The 22,132-nt window shown below is 44.2% G+C and overlaps 1 protein-coding gene across 1 annotated transcript in view; it reads left to right on the forward strand.

Annotated features, from left to right (window-relative positions):
* Nucleotides 1-22,132, forward strand: part of Pgm5 (phosphoglucomutase 5) — a 169,704-nt gene that overhangs the window by 91,803 nt on the left and 55,769 nt on the right. The window contains exon 7 of the mRNA XM_052713291.1: nt 15,641-15,756. Within this exon, the coding sequence (XP_052569251.1) occupies nt 15,641-15,756 (116 nt within the window). The remainder of the gene's footprint in view (nt 1-15,640; nt 15,757-22,132) is intronic.

The following is a 22,132-nucleotide window of genomic DNA, read 5'->3' on the forward strand; positions in this document are numbered from 1 at the left end:
TTTTGGCTCACAGTTTGAAGGTCCAGTCCATCACGGTGGGGAAGTGTTGGCGGCAGGAGCGGGAGGCAGCTGGTCACATTCATCTACAATCAGGAAGCAGAGAGAGATGGACGCTGGTGCTCATCTTGTCTTCTCCTTTTCATTCAGCCTGGTCCCCTAGCCCAGGGAATGGTGCTGCTCACAATGAGTGTGGGTCTTCCCACCTCTATTAACCCAATCTAGAAAAGCCCTTACAGACGTGCCAGAACTGTGTCCCCAGGTGATTCTATCAAGTTAACTGTCCTTATGAACCATCGTAAGGGATTGATGATGTTTTTCATTCTATTTGTTTAGCTTTATTTGTTTATTTTGGAGGTGTGCTTGTATATGATGTGAGTGAGTGTGTGTGTGTGTGTGTGTGTGTGTGTGTGTGTGCGCGCGTGTGCGTGCGCGCGTGCATGTACACCATGCATATACATGCAGAGGCCAGAGGAGAACGTTGGTGGTCCTGCCTTATCACTCCCTGCCTTATTTCTTTGAGACAGGATTTCTCACTAAGCCTGGAGCTGTCCTGGCAGCCATCAAACTGGCTGGTGGGTACCAGGGACCTGAATTTGGTCCTTCTTGTACAGAAAGCATTCATACTCACTGGAACATCTTCCTACCTCATGAGATTGGCCACCTTTTGTTCTGACTGTTTTGAACTTTTCAAGAAGTTTAGTCAATATTTCAGCAGTAGGCTGAAGTTCTGGGAATGCTTGCATATAGATCTACTATTCCTAATGGGCATTTTTAATTGCACTGGATATTGACAGAGGCCAAGATGACTGTGGAATGCAATGCTCAGAAATAAGTTTTCAGGACCCTCTGAAAACAAGTATAGTGTATAGTATTGCAGAACGTGGTGGGGACAGCGGTGGACAGGAAGCAGGCTTGTCTTTCAAGCTTTGCCACAGAGGAGAGAGCCCATGGCTCTGATGAGAGTTGCACCCCTCTCTGTCCCACATATGCACCTAGCCACCTGTACACATGCTGAAACACACCAGGGCCACTTATTTTTCCTCATGACCATATTTAGCCTCTTGCCTCAGGCTTTTTGCTATCCATAAGCCTGTAAGTGATCTAAATCCCACTGTGAGCTCCAAAATGAAGAAAACTCTCCCATGATTAGCTGCCTAACTGAATATGTGAAAAATGCAACATGTCATTTTATTATTAAATTTAGTACTCAAGAACTCATTAGAACACTTGAAAATAATTTATAGGCTGGATTTTCTCATTCTGAAAGGATTCTTGAGTGTGCACAAGGGATGAGAGATCATTGCCAATAGTTAATTAAATGAGTGACTTGGAGGTTCATCATTTCAAATGCAAAATTACAGAAATCCTTTCAAGATGCATTTGGAGCAAAAAGTAAAGATTTGTATGTGAAGTGTGGATTTGTTTTAATATGTTTGACATGAAATGGGGTGGGGCCACACACACACACACACACACACACACACACACACACACACACACATTCACACTTAAAGACGTACTCACGAGTTTCCCATAATGCAATGCTATTGAACAGGCCACAGGGTTGCAGGAAAATGAAATGCTTTGTCCTTAATGGTTTTGAAGACAGTATAAGACCTTTAGGGATACCTTCAGTGATGTGACCATCTTGGAAGGGTATAATCCCCTCTTTCTACTTCAAATATGTCCTAAATGGACTTGGAAGGTCACATCTACTCTGCCTGAACTCAGGGGAAGCAGTGAAGAGCTGCTGCATGCAGTTGTATTGGATGTACCCTTTATAAGGTACGACATAGCAAGAGGCAGTCACGTGGAGAGCCCCCCCCCCCATTTGAATGCTATTATGATGTTTTAGCAGATGATTTTCATGTGTTCTGGTCTAAGGAACTCAGTGTACTACACTTGGATAGCTGGAAATGAGGTTTGGGAGAAAGACGTGTTATTCATCTTTCACCGCAACGCATGCCTGAGATGTGGGGAGGATCACGTTATGTCTGTCTCAGAGGTTTCAGTACACGGTCAGCTGGCCTCCTTGCTTTGGGCCTGTGGTCGCACAGCACATCATGGTTATAGTGCCTAGTGGAGGTGATCTGTTCACTTCATGGTAGGTGGAAGGCAAGAATGGGGGACTAGCAGGGAGGGGGAGAAGGAGGAAAAGGAGAGTCCAAGGTCTCAATACTCCCTTAAGGACATGGCCCTAGTGTCCTAACTTCCTTCTACGAGGCCCATCTCTTGAAGACTCCACCACTTCCCAGCAGGGTGTGGGCTGCAGACCAAGCCTTCCCCGCATAGGCCTGTTGGGGCACCAGTGTTGAAGCTGTACCAGGAGTCTGAAGGCACTGTTCAGGCTCTGGCCTGCTGGAGTACTGCCCCCTGTCCTGTCATTTCAATCTGTCCTCTAAGGGTGGGATCTTGATGGGAAGGGAGCTATTTGTCCCTGTACGTAGTTGTTCTCAAAGCCGGGGGCCCTGATATTTCTACACGCGTTTCTACCTGCCTCTGGCTCTCTTCCACTGGCAGCCTGGCTGGCTTCCTGTTCTGGTGTTTTCCCTAAGCTCCCAATGGGCTCCACCGGCAATCAGACCTCACCAATACAAACTCTCCCACCAGGTCCCCAGAGAAGAATGATGGGACAGTGGATGGCCTTCTTATTTTCCTGGGGGTGTCTGCTTCTCCATTCATATCAGGAACTCTGTATTCTTGCCAACCTATTTTGGTTCCTGTCCCTTAGCGACAGCTAGGCCCACCGAGAGGATCTGTCTCAGCTGTAGCTGGCACAGTCACCCTGTCCACGAGCAGCTGCTTTTCCAGCCTTCTCCCTCACCCTACCCCCACCTCCCTAGGGATTTCAGCTCGGGGCTAGACTGCTCAGGTCACTCAGATACCAGTGAGCCTTGCCGACACATGTGTTGGCCATGGGTGTCCCCACTGGCTAGGCCGAGGGTGGACGTTCCAATTGTCTGTTTTCTCTGCTGAGCTCAGAGTTTCTTGCAGTTCAGGATTAGAGGGTGGGCTTTCTGCTTCCTGGAATTCTCTTCAACTTTTTCTCCTGAGCCTCTTTGGAAAAAGCAAATTGCTCATGATCTGATCCCTGAGGTGGATGAACAGAATTTGACATGTTCTTTCTTCTTGGTCCTCACGAATGTTCAGTGGGAGTAAAATCCTTTGAACCATACCGGTGTCATAGCCATATAAAGGGTAGCTGCTGCGTTCATTTGAGCCAGTGCTTTCCAACATGTGCTGACTGAAGCTGTCAGCCCCAGAGGGTGCTCTGTGAGAAGTGTGTGCTGTTCCTCTAAGCGTTCCAGTGAGAGGTGCTTGGTTCTTACTCTGTAAAGGGATAGAGGCTTCACCAGACTTCTGGGCTGTTTCACACAGAACTACAGCAGCACTGGCTTTGGTAAACTGAGAGACACTGTACATAATAGCAGTGAGATTGTTAACACTTTCAGCCAATCTTGTGCTCTTTCAGAGAGTCATCCACTATCGCTTAGATTTACTCTCAGCTTCTAGTCTCATTCTGTGGAGCTGTTCATGCTTGTCTTTTAAGGGGTTCGGGAATGTAAACCATGTTTTCTACCTATGGCTGTGTTCTGATGGCTCCTGTGACGCCTGTGGGTGCCCAGCCAGAGCAGTTGCCCTGCAAGGCCTCCCAGAGGTGGGAGGGGATCAGATTCGGGACACCCAGTGCACTACTCTGCTGAGTTCCTGGCTGAGCTGGCAGGGCAGCAAGAGAGACTGGCTAGATCGAGCTGGAAAGTGAAGAAATGGCCTGCCAGCAGTGGGGAGAACGTGTCACCAGTGGTCGTTGGGGGCCTGGTAGGGTGTTTCCAAGTTCTTGGCCTCTTATTCAAGAAATCGAAATAAGGACTCAAACAGATTTACCAAGTAGCAAGAAAACTATTTAATATTACAGATCAGAAAGAAATATGCTATTAAGAACAATAGTAGGCCACAGGAGGGGCAGTACTGGAGGGGCCTGGTTATTGTTCGGGGCTTTTGTAGACTTCAAGAGAAGCAGGGACATAGCACAGGCTCTTCTTTTTTCCCCCTCAAAACTCTTTATTTATTTATTTGTTTGTTTGTTTATTTATTGTGAGTGTGTGTGTGTGTGTGTGTGTGTGTGTGTGTGTGTGTGTAGCTTAGAGGAGAACTTGTAGGAGCCAGTTCTCTCCTTCCACTGTGTGGGATCTGGAGACTGAACCTGGGTCTTTAGGGTTGGTGACATGCTCCTTTACCCACTAAGCCATCTGGCCAGCTCATTCTCTGTTTTGATAGTCAGGCTTAAATTATAGAAGCCTTTGTTTACTGTGCGTTTTTTCTCCCATGATACATCTGATTCTTTTTCTCTCTCTTTTTATTTATTCTATGTGTCTTTTACATCATTTATCTTGATCTCATTCATTTCCCCATCCCTTCTCCTCGGCCCTCTGCCCTGTACCCCACCCCCATCCCCCAATAAAATAAAACAAAATTTAAGAGAATAAAAGAAAGAAAAAAAAGGAAAATATTAAAAATCTCGTCATGGAAGCTGCAGTGTGACACAGTGAGTCCCACAGTAAACCCCTTTGTCTATGTATTTTTATTTGCAATAGTTCACTGCAAGAGTCGTTGGTCTGGTTCGAGGCCTCTGGTTTCTATTACACTATTGATGCTGGGCCCTCACTGGGACTCTTCTTGGATATCCTGTTGTTGCCCTGTGTTGTGGAGATCCTGCTGTTTTGGGTCTGTGGGTCAGCTTCCTTCATGTGCTCCCGCAGATCATAGTTGGGGTGCATGTTGGGGTAGGCCAAGTCATAACCCTGGTTCTGGGCCTGGGCTGCTGTAGGGTTGGTCCACCTGCCAGTTCTCCCCTGTCCTCACCACCAGGGGGAGCTCTCCAGCATTGCCCTCCCCCTGATAATTCACCTCTTGCAACAATGAGTGATGGGTGGAGCCAGTTCTTCTGCCTTCACGCCCTCAGGGCTGGCTCTCCCACAGCCAGCTCTATTGTGTTGCCCTGTCGAGGTACAGGGACCACCACTCTCCCGAGTGCCGCAGCTGGTGAGGGGCTGAGACCACCCTCCCACTCTTATGGCCCCATGGCCAGCTTCTCCCCTTGTCTCAGGCATTGATGGGTGGGAGGGGAGGGGAGAGCATCTCTCCTCCCACTATGTTGCCACATGTCAGATGAGTAATGGGGACAGCTCTCCCTTGCCCACAACATCAGAGCTGGGTCACCCTCACCTCAGACCCCCAGACCAACTCTACTGTGTTGTCTAGGTGAGGAGCAGGGCCCACTTTCCTGAGGGCTGCAGCTGGTAAGGGGGAGAGTCAGCTCTCTTGTCTGTTGCAGGCAATAAGGGATGTGAAGTCATGGGGGACAACTCTCCCCAACCAACACCAATGCTTGACAGATGAGTAGTGAGGACTGCTCTCCCATGCTTACAACTTTGGGACTGGCTCACCTCCACCTCCACCAACAGGGTTGACTCTATTGTACTGTCCTGGTGAGGCGCAGGGCCTGCTCTCCCAACTGTTGCAGCTGGTGGGGGATGGGGACAGCTCTCCTGCTCTTGTGATCTCAGGACCAGTTCTCCCACCTGCCTCAGGTGTTGATGGTGTTAGGGGGGAGCTAAATCTGTTTTTAATCACATTCATGATCAGTTATGTATAGGCATAAGATGGTAAATAGGGATTTTTTTTAACCATAAAAAAATCACTCAGAGGATAACATTTGTCTTACTGAGCATGCACCCCAAATCAGTCTAGGTTGGATTGACCCCTTACATTTATGGACATGTTCTGAAGTATATTGAATAGAAACTGTCCATGAAAAAGGAGTTTTTGGGAGTTATTAAGGGGAAGAGAAGCTTATTCCACTCTTCAGAGAGCAGTGCATGCAGCTCAATGCATGTGGGGTTCTAGGTTGCTAGCAGGTTGCTAGGTGCATTGTTCAGAGAGGGTATATGAATAAACCCTTACATACAGTAAGGGTCTCAGGCTGCCAAGTACATTATTAAATGAGGGGTATGTGCACAGCTCAAACCAAGTGGAGTCCTAGGTTCCTAAATTATTCCCTATGCTTTCCTGTCTCAAGCTGGTATCTTCCATGTCTTCCAGGCCTCTGGCCTGAAGGCTGACCCCTATATACTTTTTATAGACTTCTCTTTCCTTCAGACTTATTTTAAGGTTGGATAGTTGCAAATACTGCAAATGTATAGCAGAAGAGAATGTGGTCAGGCATTTATTTCTCTCCTGACAGGTTTCTATCAGCTGGCAACATGCCTTTCCAAAGGTTTTGGCTGGTGCCAGGCAGAACCTTTGGATTCCAGTAAAGATATTTGGGTGAGAGAACACAGATTATCTGGTACCTGCTGGAGGAGCGGGGGATAATGGACTTTCCACTGTACCTTTCTTCACCTTGCATGCCTGTGTAGACAGTACCCGTACAAAACTCTCTTAAGATTACTCAAATGGAGTGGATCATCTCTTCCTGATGGGACCTCCACCAAGAGAAAGCATAAATGACGTGTACAAGAATCTGAAGCTGCAGGATTGAAGGAGGCCCCATCAGAAGAGCAGTTTTCTGCATCAGAGGAGCAAGTCTGAGGTTGGAAGTGGCGGAGGAGGAGGCAGAAGTGTTCTTCACTGTTGCTGATGGTCCTAGAATCAGGGCTTCCCAGGAACCATTCCAACCAGTCCCCTCTGAGTAAGGGGATGGCTTGTTATTCTATTTCACAGGTAGAAAAACTGAGTTTACTGAGTACAAATGTCTTAGCCAAGTTCATAAAACCAGGAAGGGGTGGAGTTGGAAGAGGACTAGGGGTCCTGCCTATCCTTGCCAAGGCATTTGGACATGACTGAGCACGAGGTGTTTACGTGCTCTTTTGCTCACGCAACAGTACGTTTTAGTGTCCAGCTCTATTTTCCACAAAAAAGTCACTGGCCTTTCCATCAGTTGCTTCCCTCACAATGCTGACTCATTAAACACAACCTTTTTTAAAGATAATATTAGAGCAGAACTAATGAGGGCTGACCTTTCCTGATACTTACTGGTGAAATTGAACCCAGTCCCAAGGGACAGAAGAAACCATGAAAGGTAGGCACAGTCTCTTGATGGGCATTTATTTTCCCAGATGGAGATGGTTGCCTGGTAACTTGGTCTGGCTTCAAGAGAAACAGCAGCTTGAGTCACTTGATAAGACATAGGTCAGAGTCACGTGATGGAATGAGGGTTCAGGTAGGAAGTATTGCTCCATCCATGGACTTCCAAACTTATTATGGCAGCTGCGTCTCACTCCCAGAGGGACTGTCTGGGACCCTGAAGGTTTGGGGCCCTGAATGTCTACATATGGCCCTGCTCAGGAAATCAACTCATAGAAATTGGAGAGTTTGGGCCTTTAGGGATATTTGGTCTTCATGTCTAAGGAGCAGCACCCTCTGACAGAGAGCTGAACATGAGCCTCAGTTAGGGACCGGATACAGACATAGTGCATTTCTTTCATGAGGTCATTGGGCTGATCAGTGGGATGAAAGGAGGGAACTGCTTGCTTCTAGTACAAGTACACAGAGTAAACAAAAAAGCAACAATAACAAAAAATCTTTTGATTTAATGTAGGAAGGGGCTTGTGTTCCATCCATGCAAGTGAAAGGCACGAGAACTCTCAGGAAACACCCAGACTAATTAGCTACAGCTGTCCCCATCTAGCACACTTGGTCTTGCCTTCTGGCCAGAGAGGCACAGCTATGGGGCAGGTAAATCTTCCAAGTGCCTGTGTGGCTATGGTGGCACCGGGAGGTCCTGGCTGCTTCACTGTTCAGCCAGAGGATGACATTGGATCTCTTTCTGTGGAATAATTCTTTTCAAAAAAATAGTTCTTCAGAGTTGCAAATATCTGAAAGCTGTTACTAGAGAACTGGGATGCTATCCCACTAGGCTCTCTGCTGGGGCTGTTGAGGGGAGGCAGGAATTGGTAGATGAAAGTCTGCGATAATGCTAAGGAACAGACTATACAATTTCTTCCCTGAACTCTTTTGCTCTGTGAACTTCAGTGCCCTTGAGTCACACCGTCTATGAGCTGTGCGATGAATAAGATATAGATGGTTGAGTTCCCATTTGATGGATAATAAGGTTGCTTCTGATTTGGCTTTATTTCTCTCCCAGGATAGCACTGGAATAGACACCTTTGAACGTGCATTCAAGTTTCTCTAGAGAGTTCCCCAGGGGTGGGCTTGCTGGGTGATAAGACATGATCAATTCTATTAAAAACTCTCAGATAACTGTATAATCCTGCTGCCAGTGTTTGAGATTCTGTTTTCCCACACTCTCTCCTCCCTCCCCACTCTCTCCTCTCTCTCTCTCTCTCTCTCTCTCTCTCTCTCTCTCTCTCTCTCTCTCTCTCTCCACCCTCCACCCTCTCCCCAACCCCTTTATTTTGCTACTTATTTCTTGGATGTGGAATATTATCTGACCGCTCTCCTCCGATTTGCTGTATGCTTTCAGACTGACCAATCAGTCTGTTTCCTGTGCACTGCATGGGTCGTTTCGGATGTTCTTACTGCTTTACAGTATTTTATTGAGGTTGATGAATCCTTCAGCACACATTGCAAATATCTTTTCTAAATCTACAGCTTGCCCTCTTTTTATGAACTTTTGGCAGGAATGGAAGTATTTGTAATTTTTAATGCCACTAAATTGATCACATTTCCTTTGCGTTTAAGTAGACACATATTCTTCCCTCGTTCCCTCTAAGTCTCGCTGTAGTCATCCATGGAAGTAAATCACGGATGCTGTTCTGTCAAATTAGGCCTTGAATGAATGAGTTTAGGTAGGAAGTGGGTTCATAGCACACGGGGGACAGACACTGAGGTCTCTGTGGCTCTGCTGAAGCTGAGTCCACTATGAAACACGAGAACCAGGAGCAGATGTTTGCTTTGGGAAAACTGAACAGTCATGAGAGTTCAGGGAAGACTGCTGCCTCCCTGGATCCTTCTGTCCTCACAGAATGGTGGCACAGCCTTATACAGATGCTAATTTTCTCTGGTCTCTGGTCTTCCTTCACCATGAGCACCTGTGCACAATCTTTGTGTTCATTTTAGCGCCCAGGTGTCTCTTCTCTCTTGCTTACAATGTAGACTCCATAGATTTCTAGGGTACCATTTAGACAAAGATGCTAATAGAACCCAGAAGAGAAGAAAAGCAACTCTTCCACAAATTCAGGAGCCTGTGTTGTCCCGAAATGTTTTCTCTGCCAGGTGGGAGCTGCCTTGACAGTTCTCCATACTTTTGGACTCTAGAAGCAAATGAGTCTGTTCTAGGTCTCCTGAAGGCATTTAATATGCTTTTTAATAGCTTCATTCAGAAGTCCCCATAAGTCAGAAAATAAAGCAAAATGAAATCAAATAAGATGAGTTATCTTTCTCTGTTCTTAGTACACTCTTACAGAAGTTTGAAGGACATAGGACAACTGTTTCTTGGCCACCCCTTGCTCGGCTGGAGAACTCAGAGCTTAAGGTTTTGTTTCAGCTCCTAGGCAATTTTTAAAAATTATTCTTTGAAGACAATCAGAACCAGGCAGTTCCATCAAAGCACTCAAGCACCAGGGCTGTGAACATGAACTTGGTTTCCCACACAGAGGCATCTTGATCTCTTACTATTCAAAGAATAAACCTTGCTTGTTTCAGTTCTGCATATTTATTTTCTTGGATCTTTGGTCAGTTTTATGAAGCCAAGATTATTTTTCTCTTTCAAGTTAAGTCAGGATCTTTAGAAATCTGTGTGCCTTATGTTGCCGGACACTTGGAAATGTGACAGGGAAGGGTCCTCTACTTTCTCCCATAGCAGATGCATAAAATGAATATGCAGAAGTGTCAAGATGAGGCATCAAAGGTTCAATTCTCCACTGATTTATAGTTGGCCAGCACCCACAAGGCAAAAGGGACAAGGGACAAACCGTTATCTTGATCTTTGCCTTTTAAATATTCTCAGGCGATGAGTCCGCTTCCTTTGGGTTAACTAAAGATCCCACACCGAGAAGAGAGATAATGCTGTAACTGAGGAGGCCTTTCTATAGTTGTGAGAGGATTTTCTTTCCATTTGCAGGGTGCTGGCTCATCTGATCCTTACAGCCTGTCTGATAAGACAGGCAGAAAGGTGTTATTTCACATGCGGGTTTTGAGGTTTAGACAATGTTGAGATGGTATGGGCCCCAGGTCAGCCACCACTGCTCATGTTTGTAAATGCTTGAAAAAAAATGTTTGCAGTCATTTTAATGTGAAAGCGCAATGTTTTGTGTCTATTTTACCTGAAAGTGTGAGTTGTTCCATCGAAACAAAAATGGTTTCAGAATAGATTTAAGATTACCATTTGCCGGGCGGTGGTGGCGCACGCCTTTAATCCCAGCACTCGGGAGGCAGAGGCCGGCGGATCTCTGTGAGTTCGAGGCCAGCCTGGGCTACCAAGTGAGTTCCAGGAAAGGCGCAAAGCTACACAGAGAAACCCTGTCTCGAAAAACAAAAACAAAAACAAAAACAAAAACAAAAACAAAAAAAAAAAAAAAAAGATTACCATTAGAAGGCTCGGGAGTATAGCTCAGTACCAGAGTTCTTGCCCTCTGTGTGCAAGGTCCTGAGTTCAAGTTTTATCACTGGAAGGAAAAAAAGGAAAAGGGTCAGAGGAGACCGCTGTTAGAAAACCAGGTTTAGATGAACTCTGCCTCATTCATATTCATGATCGATCTGGACAGGCTTCCCTTAGAAAGGATTTTAAAGTACAAGTTCATATAAGCCTTTCTTAGAGAGCATTCCCAGGGCTCTGTGAGTGAACACAAACATGTAAAGATGCCAGAGAACTAACCTGAAGACTGCTATGTGCCAGCTGGACATTAACAACATATGGGAGGCTAGCTTGTTTCCTAGGAGTATGAAAATGCTGCTAATTCAAACATGCGTTTATCCTAAATACTCCAGAGGGATTTTTCATACAAATGAACTTTTAAAAACAGTTAAATAGTTGTGGTTCCCCCACTCCACAGCCCATAGGATCTTACTCTTTGAGGTCAGGCTGGCTAGCTCCAAATTCCTGGTCTTCCCACTTCAGCGTCCTGAGCACTAGGCCATCATGCCTAGCTTTAAAATAAACTTTTAATTGAAGTATAACATGCATGTAAAAAAGGCTCAGTACATAAGTATACATAGTCTGATTTTCACATAATAAATACACACATGCAACAGCCCCTGTCATGAAGAAACAGGCTTCCTCATGCCTGCCTCATCCCTGTTCTCCAACCATCCCCAGATCAGCAGCAGCACCCTGATGTCCGTCACCAGTGATTTCTGTCGCCAGGTTTGCACCTTGTCTAAGTGGAATACTGGAGTATCCCTTTGTCTGGCTGCTTTACTCCATGTTACCAGTCACTCCTTATGTTGTTCTACAGTGTAGAGGTTTACTCATTCTTGTTGTCCTATGGTTCAGCACTGTGCTGTGTTGAATAAATATACTGTAATCAGTATGACTCTGCATTCCTCCATGATGAGATGCCGTATCTTCTCCAACACTGGCAATTCCATTCTTTTCCGGTAGGATTATGGGTAGTGATACTATACTGTGGTTTTAGTGTGCAATTCCAAGTATTTTTCATATGCTAACTGGTCCTTTGGGTATCATCTTGTATAAAGTGTGTACCTCTTACATTTTGTTTTTCTTTTCTTTGTGGGCTTTTAATTTTTAGAAATGATTCATAGGAATTTAAAAAGTGCACAAGAATTTTGTTGGATATGTGCGATGCAAATATCTTCTCCCAGACTGTGAAGGTAAAGGCTTTTAAAGGAGGGCTGAGAATTCAGAACACAGAATATGGTCCTGTGGACCCCTCTTGGTTCTTAAGGTGATATTTGGGATCTAGGCAAAGGGACCCAGATCTTATCACCTTTAAATCTGTTACAACTTTCTTGTAGTGGGATTATACAATCAACTGGATGTGCCCAAGAAACTTTGATCCCTTCCATAATTCATGTTGAAAGTTCATCCCCTCCAGGGCCCAGGTGTTGAACTGGTGAAAAGATTGAAAAAAGTGGGGGAGTGGGATTTGAAGAGATGATGAGGCCAGCAGGGCTCCCTCCTTGTTAATGAATTTTCAGCCCCATGAAAGATGCCTCATGGAGCAGGTGGCAAGCTGCTTTTCCATAGTTTGCTTTGTGAGGACATAACAAATTCCTCACCAGGCCAAATATGGGCACTGTGCTCTTGGGCATCCCTCCAGAACTATAAGAAATAACTTTCTGTTCTCTATAAATCACTCAGTCTCGGGCATTTTGTTTTTAGCATGACAAAATGTACCCAGGCAGACTTTCAGATGGCAGATCATTTAAGATAGATTTTGACAGAGATTGGAAACGGAGGGTTACTCTGAGTTGCATGAATGGCATAGAAGGCCTAGCACTCTACAGCAATAGCAGAAAGCAGGCAGGGGCATCTTTGGGAAACAGAGAAGAGCTTTAGGAGCACAGAATACAAGGGAAATAGAGGGGAAGCTGTTGTAAAGGGAGGCTAAGACTGTGTCCATCTAGAAGCCACTTCTGTGGAGGTCTGCAAACTCTGGCTGAGGAGATGATTTAATGCGGCATGTCCTGTTAGCCATCAGGGCTCCTTCTCCCTGGTAGGAGCGTTGTGGCCTCCACAGGCTTCCTACTCTCCTTCCTTGGTAGAGCTTTCCATTTGCTCCTGGCATATGGTGCCAGTGCTTGGGTGCCAGCTCGCACAACCACTCCACTTTCAGCCTTTGTATTAGGGGATTGTGGACTGCAGGGGCTTCCGGCCAACAGGAGGTCTAAACCAGAGTGTCTGCCTGAGTGCTGTGCTTGGGATGAGTCCCAAGTTCAGGGTAGGGACGGGAATTCCTTTCTGACCTTGGGGCACAATCAATTTAAACGTTCAGGGTCCTGGAATTTAATTACCCATCTTATCTCAGCTTGCAAAGCTGTAACCATGGCTCATAGTTACAAAGGTGTCTGGTTCTTCACAATCCAGCCAGCGGCCACAGCCTGGTGCCCTCCTGACAGTGATTAATTGGGAAGGGTGGGACCTGGGGAAATCCTTTCCCCTCCCTTCAGTTCTGCCAACTTGGCTTTGAACCCACAAGAGTACTTTTAGACAAAGATTATGCCGGCTCCCCGTCTCTCTCACCCCCACCGTCTCCGTGTGTTGTACATTCTATTTGGCACTCTTGTGAGTTTACATTTGTTAGGTTAACTATGACCCACATTTCCCTATGTGTTCCATTGGCCTTCTGTGTGATTTATTCTTCCTTCTTTGAGGTCTTGATGATGAACTTAGCAGCTCTGAACATTCTCCTTTGTTTTAAAGTTTGTGGAGAGGCTCTTCCTTTGTTCCTCCCAGGATATAAGTGCAATTATATGTTTTTCTTAAAATGTCGAAAAGGAGATAAGCTAGACCATTTGAGCTTAATGGGCTCTAAGTATCCAAGTATTGCAGAACAATATTGCACACATTCTTTTGTTTGGGGCGTCATTCATTCAAGGTGGAGCCTAACACAATCATTTGTTTAATGGCGTCTATATATCCATGTTAGTACACTTTCTATTTCCATGACAAAATACCAGAGAAAGTACTTTGAAATAAGGAAATATTTATTTTAGGTCAAAGTTTCGAAAGTTTTGGTTCAAGTTAGCTAGAGCCATTGTTTTGGGTCTGAGGTAAGGAAGAATATCATGGTTGTGGGAGTATAGGACAGTGGTTGTTTACCTTATGGTGGTCAGGAAGCAGACTAATGATATGGTCCCCAAGGTCATAGCCTAAGTGACCTACTTCCTCCAGCTAGGATTCCACAGTTCTGTTCTCTCTGAACAGTCTACTCAAAATGTGAATCTATCAGTGCATTGAACCATTAGATAACAGCTCTTATGACACCATCATCTTTGGAAACACCCCTACAACCTACCCAAAGGCATGCTTCATTAATCTTCTAGGTGTCTCTTAATTCAATCAAGTAGATAGTTAAGATTAACCATCTCAACATCATAAGTTATTTGTCCATTCTTCTAGCACATTTATTTACATTGTTTCAGTTATTATAAATAGTGATTGATCAGCCTTGTTAAATCTCATGTTACACTCTGTGGAGTAACATCACACACTGGGCTCTCCAGGAAATGGCTCGAAAAAAAATTTGCCTGTAGGGAGTTTATTCCTTTCTACCTTAGAGATCAAAGTTGCCTCCATGATCAACACTATGTCAGTCAGGTTTCTGCTACTGTAACAAAATACCTGTATCAGTCAACATAGAAAGAAGAGATGTTGGTTCTGGTTTTAGAGGTTTTATTCCATAGTCACTGGACCATGTTGCCTTAGGGCCTATGGGGATGCAGCCCACATCAGTGGGAACACATGGTTTAGGAAACTGATCACCTCATGAGAAGTAAAAAAAAGAAAAAAATATAAGACCTGTAGTCCTGTAGTCCTTTTGAGGGTGTGCCCCCAATGACCCTAAACCTCCCACTGAGTATTACTTAAGGGTTTTCATAATCTTTAATAATGCTGAGCTGAGGACCAAGCCCTAACATGTGGGCATTTAGGGAACATGTCACATCCAAATTATAGGAAAGGGACAGTGAAGACGATCAGACAGACACCTGACTACTGAAGACACATGAAAGGCCTCAGCCGACACATAAGGAGCCTGGGAACTGAAATAGCTTCCCAGAGCTGTACCAACATGAGGAAGGACAGACCTTTGACTCTTCCACAGGGATCAGTCACTAACTGGATTCACCTAACAGTGTGGCTCTCTGACTTTGAGTGAGACATCTCTTTTTAAAAAATTTCACTTATGTATGTATTTTTTCAGGTATGAGTGCTCTGCACACATGCCTGCATTCCAGAAGAGGGCATCAGATTCCATTATAGATGGCCATGAGCCACTATGTGGTTGCTGAGAATTGAACTCAGGACCTCTGGAAGAGCAGCCAGTGAGTGCTCTTAACCACTGAGCCATCTCTCCCATCTGAGCGAGACATCTCTTATTGAAAGAGAGCCATGTTTATGAGATGGAAGCCATCAGCATTCCTAGATGCTGCCAAATGAAGATTCCAGCCATAAAATATCTAACATGCCTCTGTGTGTGTGTGTGTGTGTGTGTGTGTGTGTGTGTGTGTGTGTGTGTGTTGTGTGTTGTGTATGTAGATTCATGTGACCAGAAGCAGTGAACCATAGTGTCCACTACATATCATTTCTAGAGTTGAATTCCTGTCTTATAGGGTATAGGCAGATTCATACTATAGATATTGTCTACAGTAGATACTGTCAAACAATACTCCTAAATGCTTGTGCTCAAATGCCATCTTAATTTAGATTCTCTTGTCTTAAGTAGACTCTTAGCAACATGACAAAGAAAATTTATAGGGTCACTGATCTTAGAATCATTCTTACATTGACTTAGTATATATTATAGAGAAAGCCGAGTTGAGAGCATTGAAGTATGCTAATTATTCTGTAACTTACAGCTTCAAACTGTCTACAGCCATTCAGGTTGTTCTGAAATGTACCTATGGAACAAATAGAGCCTAAGGCTTCCTACTGAGCTGAGAAAAGAAAGGAAATCAGACATGTGGATTGATGGTTGCCTCCCATCTCATTTTCCAGAGTGGCTAAGTCAATGAAGGTCCCTGTGTATGAGACCCCTGCTGGATGGAGATTCTTCTCAAATCTGATGGACTCCGGACGATGCTCTCTGTGTGGAGAAGAGAGCTTTGGCACTGGTAGGCTGGGCTGGGCTGATGTTCCGGGTGAGGGTGGCTGCACTTCTGCAAACCCAGTGGAGACTTGTAAATCTTTCTGTGCATCAAAGGCTGGAGGAAGAATTACTTAGAGGCCAAAACAAACAAACAAGTAAACAACAGAGAAACCCAGTAGGATGTGTGCAGTGACACATCTACTTCTTTTTTAAATTTTTATTTTATTTTTATTTATTTATTTTTTTGGGTTTTTTGAGACAGGGTTTCTCTGTGTAGTTTTGGTGCCTTTCCTAAACCTTGCTCTGTAGACCAGGCTGTCCTTGAACTCACAGAGATCTGCCTGGCTTGCTCTGCCTCCTGAGTGCTGGGATTAAAGGCATGTGCCACCACCACCTGGCTGACACATTTACTTCTTTTGGATATTTATTTAAAAAAATCCCTTTCATTAAAAAAGAAGTTATGTTATGGTAAGTGTAAACAGAATATCATATTAATCATACCACTCAATTTCTAGTGTTATCAACTTGTGCGCTCTCTCTCTCTCTCTCTCTCTCTCTCTCTCTCTCTCTCTCTCTCTCTCTGTCTCTCTCAGTGTATAGCCTTGGCTGTCTAAGAACTAGCTCTGTAGACCAGGCTGGCTCACAGAGATCTGCCTGCTTCTGCTGAGTGCTGGGATTAAAGGCATGTGCCACCACTTCTAGGCCGTGGTTAGTCTTTTGATCGTTATTTGATAATGATTTTGTAGTACTGAAGACTGAATGTTGGGATGTTCATATGCTAGACAAGTGCTCTGCCACTCAACTACCTCTTCAAACCTTTTAAATTTTGAGTTAGGGTCTCATTCACAAGCTAGCTTTGAACATGTGACCTTGGCCTCCAGAGTAGATTATGGGTGTGCTTCACTATGTTTTTTTTTTTTTTTAAGACATGGTCTTTCTATGTATATGAGGCTAGTATAGAATTCACTAGATAGCTCAGGCTGGCCTCAAACTTGAACTTTTCATCTGTCTGTCTTTACCTCCTGAATGACTGGCAGGTGCTACCATGCCCCTCCCCCCCACTCTCTTTCTCTCTCTTTTTAAATTAATCATCAACATGGCTTTCTCTACTCTCTCCACAAAGAAAGTTACCTTTCCTGATTGTTATGAAGCAACCTCCCACCCCAAAGCTCATCTTGTTATTCCTGAATATTTTAGTGAGAATCTTTAAATATAAAACCGCCCTTGTAAAAAGTATATAACCATGGCACCATTGTCACAGTTAAAATGTTTAAAATTACTTCTTTAATAACTTAAAGATGTCACTCCATTGATTTGCGTATTTCCATGAAAACTGTTATAATTTGTTTTTTGACTCTTCTATATAAAGTACCTTCTCCAAGTCCCTCTAACTGCCTTCAATTTTTTTTTAATTTTTGATTTTCAGTGGCTAAAATTTAATGTCTAGGTGTGTGCATGTGTGTGCATGCACGCATGTGTATGTGTGTGTGTGTGTGTGTGTGTGTGTGTGTGTGTGTGTGTGTGTGTGTGTGTTTAGTCCTCCTTTTAACTCTCCTGTTTCTGGGTCTACATTTTTTTGTTAATTTTGGAAAATAGTTACTACCATTTCAAACATTTATCCTTTATTTCCTCTTTTTCTTATGAGACTCCAGTTACACCATATGTTAGATCACCCATGACCAAAGATGACTTGAAGCTTTTACATGCACTCATCTAATTTGGCTTATTCTTTCCTTTTTCTTTTTGTGTTTAAGTTTTGATGATCCTCATTGACATATGTCTTAGGTTTCTGTCACTTGGTTAAAGACCATGACAAAAAGCAACTTGGGGAGAAAAGTTTACTTCATCTTACAGCTTATAGTCCATCATGAAGGAGGTCAAGGCAGGAAGCTGGAGGCAGGAGCCGCAGTAGAAGCTGTGGAGGAATGCTGCTAATGTACTTACTTGCTTGCTCCCCATGGCTTGCCCAGCCTTCTTTCTTAACAACCCAGGACTACCTTCCTAGGAGTGACACCACCCCTTGTTGGCTGGACCCTCATGTCAATCATTACATCAAGAAAATGCCCACATGCTTGCCTACAGTCAACCCACTAGAGACATTTCTCAATTGAAGTTCCTCTTCCCAAATAACTCTAGCTTGTGTCAGGCTGACAAAAGGACAACTTACCTTTAAATTTTCCGATTCTTTCCTTCGTTTCCAGTGTGTGATAAGCCTATGGAAGGAACTCTGATGCTGTGAGATGCTTTGTTTGTTCAGCTAGAGTCTCACTATGTAACTTGAGTTGGATTGAAACTCTCAATCTTTCTGATTCTGCCTCCCAAATATTGGGATGGTTAGTGTGTGCCAGCATACTTTAGTTTGCTTTCTATTTCTACCCTTTACCTTTGCTTTTAAGATAGTTCTCCAGGAGAACTGCCTGTCTCTATAAGTTGTTGATCATCTCCACTACGTTTGGCTAATAGCTGGGTCATCTGAGATTCTAGTTGTACTGATTACAATTGATTATTAACATACACTTACTAGCTTCTTCTTGCCTTTTGTGGATCTCATCATTTTTAATCTATCTCTTCCTTCAGGCCAACTAATATGGAATGTTAAGTTTATGTAGGCAGTAGTTGAGTTGGGTTGAGGCTTTATTGTTTCCATTATAAACTTTAGTGTACCACAGGCCTAAAATTGTTCTAGAAGTGGGATACTTTACTGTGGACTAAACCAGAGGTGAGAATCTGCAGGGAGGTTGCTTTTGTTTTGTTTTGTTTTGTTTTTGCTTGCTTGCTTATTTATTTTGCATACTTCTGTTTCATACTCAGCAATCAGATATTGCATGCCTGAAACACAAACAGCGATCTCTCATCAGGTGGTGCTTTTTGCTTAGCATTGATGTAGAAGTCTTGAGCCCAAGAAGGTTTATTGATCTCTCCATAGAAGCAGAGGTATTTTTATCCTTGTCTCTCATACAGCAGTGATAAATCTTCTCCTGGACCCTTAGGGTGAGGGGTGAAGTTTTCAACCTGTTTCATATGAGAGAAGGAACCAGGGAAGTCAATGGGCTTTGAGGTTTTAGATGCTCAAGCCAGGTCCAGTGTTGCATACAGCAATTCTGCTCGGTTGCTAGTAATATAGCACTAACAGGGCAACTGGAGTAGAAACTGTGAAGTTCCCATAATCCCTTCTCCTCTATCTTCATAAGCATTTACAGAATGCTTGCAATGTACCATGTGCTTTATAATTTCTTTATAATTAAGAGGATAAAAATGTTACATGTACAAGCCATGTTGTACCTTTTTGTGCTGATTAGTTCGTGTCAACTTGACACAAACCTAGAGTCACCTGGGAAGAAGAAACCTTAACTGAAGAATTGCCTTGATCCTGTTGGCCTGTGGACACACCTGTGGATCATTTTGTTGATTGCTAATTGATGTAGGAGGTCTCGGTCCACTGTTGGTGGTGCCATTCCTGCACATGTGGGCCTGGGCTGTATAAGAAAGGTAGTTGAACAAATCACTCAGTAGCATTTCTCTATGGTCTCTGCTTCAGTTCCTGCCTCCAGGTTCCTGTCTTGAGTGCCGGCTTGGTTATCCTTGATGATGGACTAGAACCTGTAAGCCAAACAAACCCCTTCCTCCCTTTGTTGTTAACTTGATACCAGGTAGAGTCATCTGGGAAGAGGGCGCCTTGGTTGAGAAAATTCTTCCATCAGATGGCCTGTAGGCAAGTGTGGGGGAGCATTTCTTTAAGTAATGATTGATGTTGCAGGGCCCAGACCACTCTAGGTAGTGCTTCCCTGGGCAAGTGGTCCTCAGAACACAGGCTGAGCAGGTCATGAAGACTAAACCAGTAATCAGCTTTCCTCTATGGCCCCCATTTCATTCCTGCCTCCAGGTTCCTGCCCTGACTTCCCCTAGTGATGGATTATGACCTGGAGGTTGTAAGGTGAATAAATCCTTCTCCTCTTACGTTGATTTCTGGTCAGTGTTTTATTGCCGCAGCAGATAGCAGACTAGGACAACTTACTAATACACATTTCCACTTAATAAACATTTATTAATTGCTTTGTGATTATAGAGCATTGTATTGGGTGATATGTTGACTACAAAGTGATGAAGAACATATTCCTAAGGATAAGAAGATGGCTACAAAACAGAAACTTTCAAGGACCACAAAGAGGCCTAGAGAATGTAGTTTAGAAGATGAGATAAGGAAAAAGAGATGGGGGCTGGAAGTTTAGCGTGTGTGCTTTTTGAAAGAGATGGAAGCTGAGCTTGTACTTGAAGAGTGGGGAGGATTTTCAGACCTAGACATGAAAGACCAAGGCCCTGCCAGATATAGTATAATGTCAGAAAGCCAGTGGAGGTGGAAGGGCAGGGATGTATGTGTCTTTTAGGTAGTCAATTGCTCAATCACTCACTTTTCCTGGAGTGGTATTTTTAAAATATGGATATTGAGACTAATATGGTAACATCAATTGATTTAAGGAGTAGAAGCTGTGAGAGTGCATGGCAATTCAGATGTTGCTTGCCAAAATTTCTGCATACATGTAAGTATACACATGCACACACATGTGTACAATAGTTCTCTTGGTAAAATGCACTTATTATGGATCATGGTGAAAATATCTGTAAGCATCTTTGGCAAGAGTCATAAAACTTTTTATAAAAGGCAAGATAGTAAATATTTTAGGCTTTGCCGGCCATAAGGCTTTATGGGGTCTCTGTCGAAACTGCTCAGCTCTATGACTATAGCACAAAGGAGTCACAGATGATGACTAGACAAACCAGCATGACTATCCTCCAGTAAAGTGTTAGTCCTGAATGGAAGCACGAGTTCAGAGTTTACCCAAGGGCTGTCATTTGCTACCTCTGAACACAGGGCCAGGTAAAGGGGAGGGTTTCAAGAGACAGAGCTGGAAATATCATGAGAAGGGAGTTTCTGAAGCCCATTGCCTTAGATATTGAGCCTCAACAAGACACAGCTTCGACTCTCAGCTCGCTGGCGGTGGGAAAGTCACATTCCACATGGACCGGGAGGTCAGCCTGTAGGCGCGTCCAGCGAGTTTTGCTTTGAGATAGAGACGCTGACCGCAGCATGGAGGCTGGACTGGATGGGGATTTGAACAACTTTCATTTCCAGAGGTGTCTATCATTTTCTTTTCAAGGAACACAGGAGATTTTTTCTTTCATGTCAAGGGCTTTAAAATTGTTGCATCCTCTGCCATTTTGGCAGGTTAAAAATGTTAGCCTACTTTGATAGATGAAGCCTCCGAGCCCAAGGAACAGTGAAATGGCTCTCCCAGGGTGCCGGAGCCTGGAAGAAGTCTGCATTTGCATTAAATCGAGCAGAACTAAAAGATGGTTCTCTGTCTCTTTGGTGTGCACTGTATCTAGCATGCTTGTCAATCTTCCCATGAAAATGACTTCTGCCTGCGAAACAGTTAAAAGTATGTGAGCGATCCAGTGCCTGCAGGAACATGGCCCTGCATCTAGAGAAGAGAAATGGCTTCATTCAGCTCTTGCATCAGGCTTCCTTAATACCAGGGCTTAGAAGGGCTCTGAGCTGGCTGTGTCAGAATCACAGGGAAGCTTGTGTGTGTGTGTGTGTGTGTGTGTGTGTGTGTGTGTGTGTGTGTGTGTGTGTTTCTATTGTACACAAACTTTGAATCCCTGAGAGTGATTCAAAATGGTGCCATGGGTCTTTGTATTTTAAAGAAAATATGATTAAGTAGTTCTGGTGTACATCCAGGGACAGGGACGAGATATCTGTTTTTGCTTTGCATCAGGGCTGGGAGAAAGAGTGTGTCTGAGATTCCACACTGAGTTGAACTAAGCAGTACAAGGACACAGGGACAGAAGGCTTGTGGCTCACATCCAGGACTCTTGTTTGACACTGAAGGCCAACCAAGTGGCTTCTGTGTCCCTCGTTTCCAACGTGTAAAAATTGTTCCATCGTAAGAGCTATCTCTCCATGTTAGAACATGGCTTTCAGAATCCATAGCTGAGCATAGGAAGAGAACTGGAGAGATAGAAAGACTCAGAGGAGCTTCTGAAGTATACTTCAGCCTTCCAAAGCAGAGGCCTTTGCCAGTGTCCCTGGGGCATGGAACTGTGCACCAACCAAGAATGTTCAACGCAGTGCCAAGAAAGCTTGGAAATAAGACTCAACCTCAGCGCAGGGATGCCAAGACATTGCCCAGGGTTAGGTCCCCAGGGAGCAAGATATATCCTGAATAGAAATGTCCCTGCTGGCATCTCTGGTTCTCAGGGTGTGCCAAAGTAGCAGGCTGGTGAACAGATCTATGTTCAGGCTTCTCTTGTGTGAGAAGGTCCAGGTGCCAGGCAGTAGGAACCTGCATTCATTCATTGCTCTATCAAAGACACTGGATAATAGAAGTGAAATCATCTTT

The sequence above is a fragment of the Peromyscus californicus genome, unplaced genomic scaffold (genome assembly GCF_007827085.1).
Source record: "Peromyscus californicus insignis strain IS unplaced genomic scaffold, ASM782708v3 Scaffold_4__1_contigs__length_199733344, whole genome shotgun sequence".
In the NCBI taxonomy this organism is placed as follows: domain Eukaryota; kingdom Metazoa; phylum Chordata; class Mammalia; order Rodentia; family Cricetidae; genus Peromyscus; species Peromyscus californicus.